Source organism: Hevea brasiliensis, chromosome 4 (assembly GCF_030052815.1).
Source record: "Hevea brasiliensis isolate MT/VB/25A 57/8 chromosome 4, ASM3005281v1, whole genome shotgun sequence".
Taxonomy (NCBI): domain Eukaryota; kingdom Viridiplantae; phylum Streptophyta; class Magnoliopsida; order Malpighiales; family Euphorbiaceae; genus Hevea; species Hevea brasiliensis.
Genome location: NC_079496.1, coordinates 10,954,871 through 10,969,043, shown reverse-complemented (window position 1 = coordinate 10,969,043; position 14,173 = coordinate 10,954,871). Strand labels below are relative to the sequence as shown.

General features: G+C 29.4%; 2 protein-coding genes across 2 annotated transcripts; both read left to right on the top strand.

Moving 5' to 3' along the window:
* Positions 1 to 2,752: 2,752 nt before the first annotated feature.
* LOC110632763 (uncharacterized) lies at positions 2,753 to 3,458 on the top strand. The gene has a single exon (XM_021781088.2). The coding sequence runs from the start codon at positions 2,859 to 2,861 to the stop codon at positions 3,225 to 3,227; it is 369 nt and encodes a 122-aa protein (XP_021636780.2). The 5' UTR covers positions 2,753 to 2,858; the 3' UTR covers positions 3,228 to 3,458.
* Positions 3,459 to 9,775: 6,317 nt separating this feature from the next.
* On the top strand, positions 9,776 to 11,068 carry LOC110632753 (uncharacterized). The gene is made up of 2 exons (XM_021781076.2): positions 9,776 to 9,848; positions 10,404 to 11,068. The coding sequence occupies exons 1-2, from the start codon at positions 9,776 to 9,778 to the stop codon at positions 11,066 to 11,068; spliced, it is 738 nt and encodes a 245-aa protein (XP_021636768.2).
* Positions 11,069 to 14,173: the final 3,105 nt, after the last annotated feature.

The following is a 14,173-nucleotide window of genomic DNA, read 5'->3' as shown; positions in this document are numbered from 1 at the left end:
GAGCAAATCAAGCAAGGCCTGGAAGCCCGCTTGTCTATTTCAATCACTATGATCCAATTCAGGCTAGCAGTAATTTTGAATGACCAAAACAAAAACCTAAATTGAATCCGATCACATGCTTTTTTTTTTTATTACTGGTTATTTTTAAAATATATATTATATATATTTTTTATATTCGTTATATGTATTATAATTATTATTATGATAATATAATAATTTTTTTTATTTTTTATAGTATATATTATTTTTATATTAAGTTTTTTCTTATATATATTTTTATATTAAGTTAATGAAAATGAAAGTGTATTAATGAAAATAAAAAATTATTTTGATGAAATTTATTATGTAAATTTATTATTATAATATATTTTTATAATTGTAAGTGTTTTATAAATATATAAATTACTGTTTGTTATTTTGTTGGTTCATATACTTTCGTGTTAAATTTTTTCAATAATGAAATACATGAGTTTATCAAAATTAATTATCTTTTAACATTATATAATTTTTATAAAATATATATAATTAGCATAAAAAATCTAAACTGTTTCTAACACCATTTAAAAGTTTTTACATATAATAGTAAAATAAATTTAATTAAGTATAATTTTATATAATATTATTTTTTTAGTTATTTTTTATTTAATTTTTAAATTTTATTTGATAAAATTATTTATATACACTCATATTCATAAATATCAACATTATTAATTTTTATTTAATATATAATATTTTACATATTTTTATATTTTTTTATGATATAAACAAATTTTTAAAAATAAAATTGATAAATATATTAATACTAATAAATTATTTATAAATAATAAATTAATAACTATAATTTTTATTGCTAATAAAATAAAAAATACTGACGTTAGTATATTATTATTTTTAATTGAAATAATTATATTTAAAAGCATATAAATAATTATTTAATTTATAATAAAATATTTTATCAAACTAACTTATAACGCATTTTTAAATTAATTTTTTATAATTATTTTTTAAAAGCTAAACGTCATATTTCAATAAAAAAAATTATTAAATCTAAATAAATAAAAATTCTAAATAATATATATAATGCTTATATTCATATAAGAATTAGATTATTTTTAAATCAAAAATATTAATTTAAGTTTATACTTAAATATAAATTTATTTAATTAAAATAAAAATTTTATATTCAGAGTATGATTTCTAATTTTTTTTATATGTGTTCACTATTTTACATGCTAAAATAAGATTATAGTATTAAAAGATTAAAAATATTATTTTTTTATATGTTTACACATTTCTTAAACTTTTAATAATATACCATTTTAAAATAAAAAAAATCAGTATTATAAATTTTAATCATTCGATTAATTATATGTTAATTATTAATCTTTTAAGTAATATATTTATCTCTTTAATTTTTTTCTCATATATATAATTCATTTTATGTACTTTATATGTAATTATATATTATTTAAAAATTTTATATTCATATAATTTTATTATATATTACATACTAATTACATATTTATTATAGGTTAATGAATATGAATTTTTTTATAATATTTTTCCTATGTTAAATATATATATATATATATATATATATATATATATATATATATATATATATATATATATATATATGAAGCTTATTAATAAATATAGTAGTATTTACATAAGATTTATAAATTCAAATTTATTTAAAACTAACTTATATTAATGCAATATTTAAGAAATTTAAAAAAATATTTATAATTAAAAAAATATAAATTTATTTTATATGAAATATTTTTAAAATGAACGTATAAGAAATTCAATTAAAACAAAATTTTAAAAATATTAATAAAAAATTTATATGTTTGGTTGGCAAAAATTAATTTATTTTTTTATTTATTTATGTAAATTTAAATATAATTGTATTAAAATATTTTTTATATAAATAATTATAAGATAGAGATAGAAATATATTATACATTTCTGAGGATTTAATTCAACATCATTTAGAGTGGAGAAAGCTAATCCATATAGCCGACCCCAAATTTTTATGATAAAAGCTTAATTGAGTTGAGTTGAGTTGAGAGATAGAAATATATTATGATTTATTAAAAAAATGATTTAATATCTTCTTATTTTTGTAAATAATATAAATTATAAAAGTAATAAAAATTCAATTTAGTAGAATTTAAAGATTAGTAGGATTAAGAATTTTAAATGTATATAAACTCTAAAATTATATAAATAACTAAATTTTAAATCCTAAAAATTTTAAATTTATATAAATTATAAAATTAAATTAAATAATAAAAAAATATAATTATAAATATCATAAATAACGAAGAGCAATTTAGACAAAGTTAATATTTTCCTTCTTTCACATATTTATATATTATATAAATGATTACGTAGATAAGGAATGTAGAATTGAACCTGGATTTCCCACATTTATACATATCTATCACTAAACTATGCTCACCACTGCACCACATACTTCACATATTTTTTGTAATTATCCGTAAAATGTTTTGGCCTTATCACATTATGAGTAGCACGACATATAATTCCAAGATAAGCACAAAGTCTAAACTTAATAACACTATCAAGCTTTATTATTGGCAGCCACTTGAACAACTTTGAAAATCCAACCAGTGGCTGATATCTCTCCATGCCAACTTCAACAAGCTGGTGAGAATTGAATGATCAAAAGCGACTCTACAACAATGTCTAGAGACAATCAGCATTTATACAACCCCAGTAACAGCGATATACTTTCAATTATTATAATTATTTTTGTACAATATATATATGATGCAGGTGCAGTCTGCTCTCTAGCTTAGTAGTTTGAGCTCTTCTTTGAGCAGAATAAGATGGCTTTGAAATGGTTTCTAAACTCTGCATTTACTCAAGTTTTTGGTCACGTGGACACTGTTGCTATGCAGAGAAGCGATGTGCTAGCATGTCCAAAAAATCAAGGCCTGCAGCAGGTGCAAGAATGTGTCGGAAGCTTGAATGGAAAAGAAGGTGCTGTTACCGGGATTAGAATGAGAAAAGAAGAAAGCCCAAATGGGTTCCAGATGCCTCTTCACTACCCAAGGTACACAAAAGCAGACTATGAGAAGATGGAGGAATGGAAACTTGACATGCTTCTCAATGAATATGGACTTGGTTTTAAGGGTTGTCTTGACGAGAAAAGGGCGTTTGCGATGGGGGCATTCCTGTGGCCTGACCAACTTTGAAACAAAGTAGTGCTGTCTCTCCAGACTACCAGAAGAAGACTTGATGAAGGAAAGAAGAAGATGCATTCTGAACCTTGCATGCTAGAAATTTGATGTATGCGTTCAGCTGTAAACTTGAAGCGAAGTGTTAATCCATTTTATGTGTTGTAAATTGTAATATTCAGTCTTGATAATAAGGGTTTGGGTCTTCTTCTAAGTTATCATTAATAAAACTAATTTAGTTATTGAGAATGATGATTATATGGAGGACTGGATGGAACTATTAATTAGCGCTTTTTATCATGGACTCAAGGAGTCCTAACGTTTGGACACAGCAGATCAATTTAATTAATTGCCAAAACTGTAAATGCGTAACTTGATATTTGGATGAGGCCAGTACTAGGGCTGAGCACTATTCGGTTTAAACCGAATTAACCGAACCGAACCGCCCTATTTCGATATTTCGGTTCGGTTTTAGGAGTGGTTCAATTCGGTTCGGTTTTATTTTTAAAAAATTTCGGTTATCTCGGTTCGGTTCGGTTTCACTGACCAAAAAGTTTGGTTGAACCGAACCGAACCGAAATTTATTAAAACACATCGTTTTGGCCTTGAGATTTAGGGTTAGGTGTCGTTAACTTCTTCAGTCCCTTCCTCCAAACTTGCTAGCCGTCGCCGCGCGATTCTGGAGAACATAGCAGCCCAGCCAGTCATTCGATTCTCACTCGCCGCGCGACTCGTCTGTCGTCTCGTCAGTCCTCCAAACTTGCTCGCCGCGCGATTCTGGAGAACATAGCAGCCAGTCATTCGATTCTCACTCGCCGCGCGACTCGTCTGTCGTCTCGTCAGTCTTCACACTTCTCACTCTGCTCATTCCTCTTCTCTCTTCTCTCTCGACTCATTCTTCTTGCAACTTGAGGCCGTCGTCACTGTCTTGGAGTGCTTGGTCTCTCGCTCTCATTCTCCAGTCCACGGTAGGTTCAACTCTCCTTAGTTCTTTTCTTACTTTCAATCTGAAATACAATTGAGTAGTTTGAATGTTTGATACATGATATTATAAATTTATATCTACTGCATGTTTAATTAAATGCTTGATTTATACTAAAATTTCTCTATGATTATATATCTTCCTTCCATCCCTCTGTGTGTGAAAGACATGGAAAATTCTTGCTTTATTTGGAATATCACTTGTGAAATTTAAGGGCAGAATGATGAATGTGAAAATATTCATATTATACGTATAGCATTAGCACTAAGGAAGCAAACGCTTCAGATAATTTCCAAGCATTCAGTTAAACATAACAATATTGTGTCGTTTATTATCATTGGAAAATAAATAAACATTGAGGCACATTTTCATGAATTTGTACCGTAGGTTCTGTAAGCCCCACCAGAGACAATAGAAATACTTCTCTAGAAATTCAGAGGAGACAACATTCTGTGTCACAGCATTTGCAAATATCCCATAATAAAAATAAGATAGCTTGCAAAACAAGACTCAGTCTTTAGCTGAAATCCGAAAAAGATCGCTTTACGGATCGCAGCAGACTAAAGACACGAGTCTTTTTTGCCACAGTTTGCATTCATCTTTGGTCAAACTACTACAATGCAACAAAGGAAGTTTGCACTTTACAGGACTAAATTCATGTGTGCAAACAGATTTCCAGCATGTTGCATGACGCTCAATTGACAACAAATACCACGATGCCCCTAAGACCTACAAGATCAGAAGGCAATGCATAACTGATTTAAAATGACTGATAGTACAAACAACATTTAGATAGAGCAGCATGTAAACCAAAAGCACGTTCATATAGAAGTGGTTAAACAGAAATAAGTCATATAAAATTCCAATATTGAATTATGATCCTACTTCAGCATTTTTGCATGAAGTGGTTGCTGCTCTTAAGAATTGAACCTATACCCTTGTGGTTGCAAAACTCATGCCACTTCTATGTTTAATCTAAGGAGTAGGAATGCTGAAATTCAATTAATTATTTGTCTTTGATTAGATTAATGAGCTAATATATATATAAGTAGATGTATTATGTTTAAGTTTCAATCCTTCATAAAACATATTAAATGACATGTAATTGTATATTATATGTAATTATATATTTTGATTTCATATGCAGGTTAATTTTTAAATTTCAAAGATGGCACAACAAGAAACAACAAATGATCTTCTTGTGGAACCTTCTCATCCACCTCCAGTTGCTTCAAGTCAAACCGAAGTTGATGAAGCAACTTCTAAAATGAAGAGGAAGGGCATGAAGCCAAGATCAGCTGTTTGGGATCACTTTTCAAAGTTTGTTGATGGTAGTGGCACACAAAAAGGCAAGTGCAATTATCGCTATAAAGAATTTTTCGTGACCCAAAAAAATGGAACTCCACTTAGAAATCACATGTTTGCATGCATAAAGAACCCACATGTTATGACTACTAGGCAATCACAATTGTATTTACAACCATCTTCTAGTATACAAGAGGGAGGGGGAAGTCATTGTGGTACACTAAATACTTGGAATTTTAATCAAGAGAGGTCAAGGCGGAACCTAGCTAAAATGATAATTGTTGATGAGCTCCCATTTATGTTTGTGGAAGGGGAAGGGTTTAAGGAATTTATGGAAGTTACGCAACCTAAGTTTCGAATTCCATCCCGTTGGACAGTTTCAAGGGATTGTTATGACTTGTACATGGAAGAGAGAAAAAAATTGAAGAATTACTTTCAAAATTCTAATCAAAGGGTTTGCATTACCACAGATACATGGACTTCATTGCAAAGAATCAATTATATGTGTATCACTGTACATTATGTTGATGATAATTGGACATTGCATAAAAAAATTCTTAATTTTTGTCCAATTACTAGTCACAAGGGTGATGATATTGGCATGGCAGTTGAGAGTTGTTTGCTAAATTGGGGAATTAAGAGAGTGTTTACAGTAACTGTTGATAATGCAAGTTCAAATGATGTTGCTATTGCCTATTTGAAAAAGAAAATAGTTGGTTGGGGGTTTAGCATTTTAAATTGCAAGTACCTTCACATGAGATGCATTGCACACATAATTAACTTGGTTGTTGTTGATGGATTGAAGGAAACTAATGTTTCAGTGAAAAGGGTTAGGGAAGCGATGATATATATTAGGCAATCTCCTGCTAGGTTGCAAAAGTTTAAATCATGTTGTGAGATGGAGGGGATTGAAAGTAAAAGTTCTTTATGCTTAGACGTGTGCACTAGGTGGAATTCTACTTATTTGATGTTAAATGTTGCACAAAAGTTTGAAAATGCATTTGATAGATATGCTACTATAGATCCATGCTTTAAATTTGATCTTCAGTCAAGTGATGGTTTGCCAGATAGTTTGGATTGGGAAAATGTTAGGAGACTTGTAGATTTTTTGGGCCACTTTTATGATCTTACCTTGAGAATATCAGGATCTCGATATGTAACTTCGAAGATATTTTTTAATGAGATCGATTGATTGTTTATTGCGAGAGTGGCAAGGGAGTAATGACGTAGAATTGGCATGTATGGGTGAAAGGATGAAGGTAAAATTTGATAAATATTGGGGGGATCCTGATAAGATGAATAAAATAGTTTATATTGCAGTGGTGGTTGATCCTCGATATAAGTTGGAATTTATGGAATTTGCTCTTTCAACTGTGTATGGGAAAGAAAAAGGTATGGAATTGGCAAAGAAAATTAAATTGACTGTATATGAGTTGTTTGATGAATACAAGAAAACATATCAAGCTGAACATGAACGTGGTAGCAATGTAGCTGGGAATACAAGTGAAAATAATGAAAGTGAAGGAGCAAAAAAGAAATCACGGTTGAATTTGGGGGATCAATTCTTGAAACATAAAATAGAGACTGGAGAAGCTAATAGCAAGTCTGACTTAGATTGCTATTTGAATGAGGGCATTAAAGTGGTGGATGAAAAAGAAGAATTTGATATATTAAAGTGGTGGCAACTTAATTCTGGTAGGTTTCCCATCCTTTCAATCATGGTAAGAGATATATTAGCAATGCCTATATCTCTGATTGCTTTAATCGACCTTTAGTACTGGAGGTAGAGTACTTGATCCTTTTAGAAGTTCTTTAACTCCTAAAATTGTTGAAGCATTAATATGTGCACAAGATTGGTTGCGGAAGTCCCATTGCAAATCCATTGAAGAGCAAATTCCTGACCTTGAAAGGCTTGAAGAGGGTATGTGTTTCGATTAATTTACTTTTATTTGTTTCTAATTTATTTGCTAAATTATTTTTTATTTATTTTTCAGCATTTTCACTTTGTGAAATAAATAGCATCAATGATAACACTGTGAACCGGGATACTTGATATTACAGGTAAATATGGCTATAATTGTTTATTTTGTTTATTTTTTTAAATTTTTTTTACCAATTCTAATCCTTTTCATGTTTGCATATCCATCAATTGGTATTTGAAGCATTCAGGCTTGCTAGTTGGAGACAAAGTGATGGAACTATTGTAATATTTTAATTTGTAATTGAATGATTTTTTATGTTGGACACTTGCTTATTTGCTTTCATGTTTGATGTATTTTATGGAGTTTGTTTAATGTGGACTGTATAAGAACTTTTATTTTATTGGTTTGGATGGCTTTCATTTTATGTATTTAGATTGTCAAGGACTTATCCATTTGCTTTATGATGAATTTTTTTTTTAATTATTTTATTTTTATAGAGATTTTGAGTACTATATGTTTAATTTTATTGATTAATGTGAAATTAGGTCTAAGTAGGGTAAAAATCAAATCAAAAAAGCAAAAATCAGGTTCAAGTAAGGGGTAAAAATCAAATCAAAAAAGCAAAAATTAAGTTAAAGTAAGGTGAAATCGGGCCCAAAACATAAGCCCATTTAGAGCCCAAACCGATTGAACCGAACCGAACCGAAATTTTTCGATTTGGTTCAGTTCGGTTTATTATATATTTCGGTTCGGTTCGGTTCATAATATTATGTAATTCGGTTTATTCGGTTTTTTTGGTTCGGTTCGGTTCGGTTCGGTTCGAACCGAATGCTCAGCCCTAGCCAGTACTGGTTCCTGGCCCGCTAGTAATTAATTCATTATTACATATATATATTATATATATATATATATAATTTATGCACGGAATCATATTTCAAAAATATAATTTTTTTTTATTTGAGCATAAAAAATATTATCCCTAGAAAAACTAAAATAGCTCTTAATTAAGCTCTTTGTAATCTTGTGGGGAAGAAAGTTCATTTTTGCCCCTAAATTTTTTTTTTCATATTCAATTTTTTCTATTTTCAAATATTTTACTTAATTAATTTAAATTTTTAAATTTAAACTGAAATTAGCCTCTCTCCATATGGAACTAATTAACCCATATTTTTTTATTAAATAATATTAAAGAATGTTTAAAATTTAATTTATGCTTTATTTTTATAAAGAAGAGGCCAATTTAAGTTTAAATAAAAAATTTAGATAAATTGAATAAAAATTAAAAAATGACAAAATTGAACATAATTAAAAAAAAATTAAAGGAAAAAAATGAGCTTTTATTCAATCTTATGGGCAGATAATATGATATATTCACCCCTTAATCTGTAATATAGTCCACTCCAGAGGGTTGTTTATTATTACTATTATTATTAAGTGAATGCTGATATGTGGCAATTAACTTTGAGATATAAACCGTTCTTCAATTATTTTAGGCCCCATCTAACTCCCAATAATACAGAGACCAATCTAGTCCTCAAATTGGTAAACTAGAAGATATCTATTCGCCTCATGGATTGCCACCTAGAATGTTCAAAACACCCAAGGAAACCAGGATACCCTTCATATGGGCAACCTTTATTTGTCACAAAGTTTCATGCATGGGACCCTCTATACTATGCTTAACCTGCAATTTGCGAACCAAACAAGGTCATTGATTGATGAGAAAAAAAAAATCTCATTGTAATTGAAATTCAATTTCATACTAAAGTTTGCTGATTTGGAGGAATTGAGCAATTAGCAACGTAATCATTGGGGAACGCTCATGCTCCCGGAGAATTGTTTTAAGTACCGTAGCGTGATAGATTCTGAAACCCAACAGCAACAGGCTCCGATATTGAGTACATAATAATATCACGTTGTCGCCTCAAATTTCCAAGGGAGTGTAGAAGCCATTGCTTTACGAACCGAAGAGCCTTTTTCTGAAGCGCATAAGAGCTCTTTGTTTGATTTCTAACTAGTGCAATAGGACCATAATTAAAGCGAACGAGCCGAAGGACAAATCGGGTCACATTTCAAGGCATTTGCTTGCCATAGATCTACCAAACCTAGCAACCAAAGTGTGCAACAAGCTTGATCCAAGAGCAAGGGTCCAACGTCCAAGCGATAAGGATGTCAGGCCAAGATATGCGCTAGCCACTAATGTAAGTTGTGACCATTCTTGCTCATTTCCCATTGAGTGTTTTTTTTTTTTTTTCTTTTTTTCTTTTTCTATCCCTAATTGCTCTATTTTGACCGTGTCAGCTTATCAAATTTTATTAAACAAGTAAAAAAAAAAAAATTACAGCAGGCTATGAACGATGAGGCTGGAGGATAGTCCAAGGAAGGATGACTATATGAAAACTCGAAAGGATCAGATAGGAAAAAATTATTGTAGATTTTCATCATTAATAAAGATAAAATTTATATGAAATTTATCATAGCTATTGCAATAAAATCGCTGTATACAAAAATTGTGTTCTAAAATTTCTCATCAGAGAGAGGTGTTGCGGGCCTCGCAGGCTTGCAGCCACTCCTCGTTTCCCGCCCACTGACACCATCTTCTGGAAGCTCAAGTTCTAAAATTAACCATGCCACTCTCGTCTTTTTATGTAGACGGACCCAATCCCCCACATAATGATTGGGGTCCCACAAATATATGAAATAAAATAAACCAGCAAATGGGGTTCGCCAGAATTAAATATTAAAACCGCCTAGAATTGGTCTTGAGTCGGGAAACTTCTATATAAGACATGGACTTCATGGGTTTCTGACACTGCCAACAACCCTACCAAGTGCACACTCCACTGTAGCTTCCTTCCATTCAAACAATTCCAAAAGAAAATTTTGAGAACATGGAACAAATAGATCGGCAAAACCTCCAAACTTTAAGTCAGTTCTTAATTAGATATCAGTTTCTAAACAAAATAATTCAATTGTTGCTTTCAGTTTCGGTGCTTTCTTTGCTATTATTGTCTAACTCCTCTTGCCTTTCTTTTTTCCATTCCTTCAACTTCTACTTCTCCACTGTCCCTGTCCAGCTCTTTAGCCACACCATAAACAAGAATTGCATGTTCCTCCTCTGTAATGGTCTTCTAGTTTTTGTCGCCGCATTTTCGGGTTTGATTAGTTCTTCCTCAGAGTATAAGAATCGTAGCAGCATTAATGAGTCTGCCAATAACTATGAAGATGATGCACTGCCATTAGTATTGGATCAATACTCGACGGAGTCATTGCTAGAGAATGAAGATAAAATGGCCCAAGAAAAAGTAGCTGGTGAAGAAAGAAGAGAAAATGACGAGTATATCACTGGAGAAGTAGGAGATCTAGAAACACAGCAGTTCATTGTGGACGATGATCAACCAGAAGAAAGTAGAGAAAGTAGGGTCTTGATTACAACAGTAAAAGAAAATAGTGAAGTTTTCGTCGAAGAAGATGATGATTATCAAAGAGAGGTCGTCAAAGAGTTCGATGACAAGTTTCCTGTCCAAGAAGAAGAAGAAAATGGGATGTTGAGCACAGAGGAATTAAACAAGAAATTTGAAGAATTTATCAGAAAGACGAAAGAAGAAATAAGGATTGAAGCTCAACAACAATTAGTCATGGTTAATTAAATAATCATCCCAGAAGCAAATATCATAAAATTAAGAATTAAATAACAAGCACCAGAGAAATCTAGATATATTTTGTTCTCTTTTTTTAAAGAAAAAAAAAAAAGGTTATGTAATTTTCCTGTGGGAGTTCTGTAGTTTCAGTAAATGTAAAAGCATTTTGCTTCTTGTTGCAATATTTACCTTGTTAATTAGTCTTATTCCAATACAAATCAATTACAGCTTCTGGTGTGCAAGTAAATTATTATGATTTGATTCAGAACAAGCAATCAACCCTAATTATTGAGTATAAAAAGAAGAGAGATCACAGATACGCTCATATCTAAACAAATGGATGTTATTTTATGATAAATTTTTTAACATTTTTTTGTATTGTTTTTAAAGGGTTAAATTATTTAGGAATTAATATTTAGGTTGTATATATATGTATGATTATTTCAGACACGAGAGGGCCATAGGACAGTGATAATTGTGGGCTCTGCTGAATATATATGAGATACAGATGAATTGATGATGAATTAATTTCGTCTTGGCATATATTGTACGTACAAGATCTATAAGCAAAATTAACTATTAAATTTTGAACACTTAGAGAGCTTCTTCACAATTGCTCCTTGGACTTGGGAACTTTGGAAGCAATAATTCATCATTTGGCAAAGCAACACACTCATCATGGTTGGCGGAATTAATCATATATATGGTTTATTAAGATTTCATTATCAGTATAATCCCACGCTAATGTTAAGGATACTTTGTTAATATAATTTGTCACTCTAATATTTATTAGATTGAGCATTTGGGTATGTTAATTTATTTAATTTTTACACTTTTAAATTTTGATTTGAAATATTTAATATATATTTAATTTATTTTTTTTATTAATATGATATTTAATTTTTTTTCAAAAATTAATAATTTTAAAATTATAATGCATAATATTAAGTTAATATTAAGTTTAGATTTTCTGATATTAGTTTTTGCCCTACTAATTGCTAGCTATCAAATAATTTTAGCACTTATAAATTAATTTTAAAGTTTCAATTTTAATTATTAAATATTAAATTAATAATTTTAACTTTGCTGCTTATGTCTAGAAAAAAGGATGAAACATTTGCTTCTCCAAGGTTGAAAGAGACGACTTGAATTGCTAATCTCTTAACCATAAACTTATGTGGTTATCAATTGAAATGCTTTCATTTTCACTTTTTTTTGTGCATTCACGCTGCAGACATGCTCACCGTTCAGTTAATTTCATTGGAATAAAATCAATCTATTTTTACTTTAAAATTAAGTTAAAATCGATTAAAATTAATTTAATTAAAATTATTTCATGTATTAAAAAATTAAAAATTTTATTTATTCAAAATTTAATAAAATTAAAATTAGAAGGGCCTGCAATCCAATCATAATCAGAGTAATAGCCATATCTAAAGAAAATAACCCACTAGTTTGATTTATATAAATATATCTCATATTTTATTTTTTTACTAAGAGACTATAATGATTATTTATAATAATTATTTTTATTTTAAAATTAAACATGATGAACATATAATTGTATTTATTTTATATATAATCGTCAAAATAAAGAAAAAAAAAAGAAAAATTAAAATTTATGAATTTATAAATTAATTATATATTTCAGTCATATAACTCTAGGTATTATAACTTTGCAAGATAATGCACATGAAAGGTGTACAATTGGTGTTAAAAAAAAAAAAAAACTTTTTGTTTACCCACATTGTACATGAAGCTAATGATGATTGTTAGAAGAAACAAGAATTGGACATATGGGTTTGATGGTAATCTGGTTGAAGGCAACTAAACCAAGTATGAACCACCAAAATGCACAAAATTACAAAAGCAAGATAGAAATAATGGGCAATGGGCTAGCTACTAGTTAACAATGTATGCTTGATTTGTCCAATTCATTGAACAATAATAGTATTGCATGATCAATTATGAATGTGGGGTATAAGCAATAAATGGAAGGTCCCAAAATAACAACAACTACACATTTTGAAAGATAGAAAATCAAAAATATCATTTTCAGAACATAAAAAATGTCTGAAGCTAGATGACATTAATAATGGCAAGACATGACAATTAGCCCTTGAAGAAAGGGTTAGAATTAGGTCCTGCCATTTTGTAGTTAACATTTATTATGTCCTGATGTAAGTGTAACTATATGGAAGGGAAACCATTCTAAGCCAGAAACCCTAAACACCCTTCATATCAGGGTTTCAATTTAGTCCTATCACTTTGTTGTATGCATATTAATTGATTATTAATTACTATTATTCCCAACTCTTTGTATAGATAACAGGTTCTGGAAACTTAATTTGGTAACAGGTTCTGGGAATTGATTGCAAAATCCAGAATTGAATAGCCAATTTTATCTATATCATGTTCAAATTGTATGTGTCCACAGGATCTTATGCAAGTTGGAGATTGAATTGATAAATGTATACATCAAACTGACCTCATCAATTGCTTTAAGGCATCAATTGCTTTAGCTAGAAACTTTCAAGCAATTGTTTTGCTCAAGAAAGTGCTTGCTTAATGGACAGGTATAGGCTTGTAATGTTATCCTCAAACTAAATGGTCTCATCAATGTGATACATATATATTATGTGTATTGGTTTAGTGGTTGAAAGGGTATCATTCACTTGATAGAGTTAACTTTGAAACTCTACTTCTCTAATCTCCTATTAAAAAAAAATACATATTATGCAATCAAGTATCAAATTTTCAACCATTATAAAATAAATATTTAATTATTAATTTATATTATAAAATAATAAATGAATTTTAATTCATAACTAAATTGAATAATTATCAAATATTTAACATAATTATGAAATTATAGTTGAAAGACATTTTTGTTTTTTTTCTAAATCTTCACCGCCCATGTTCTTTTGTCATTATAAAAGTCATAAAATATCTATTTCATAATATGAAAAAAACGTATATTATAATATAATAAACACATTAATTGCATGTGGTTTGAAAATTGTTACAAAATTTTGGTGCCAATTGTGGCTTTTTTTACTGGAAAGTGACCTTGACAATGCCAAGACTCAATAAAGGTTAAAGGTCCCCTTCTAC

Excerpts from the sequence above, each read along its gene's own strand:
- LOC110632763 (XM_021781088.2), top strand. The coding sequence starts at position 2,859 with ATGGCTTTGAAATGGTTTCTAAACTCTGCATTTACTCAAGTTTTTGGT.
- LOC110632753 (XM_021781076.2), top strand. The coding sequence starts at position 9,776 with ATGAGGCTGGAGGATAGTCCAAGGAAGGATGACTATATGAAAACTCGA. Across the intron at positions 9,849-10,403 it reads TCAGATAGGAAAAAATTATT|TTTCGGTGCTTTCTTTGCTA; the intron begins GTAGATTTTCAT and ends TGTTGCTTTCAG.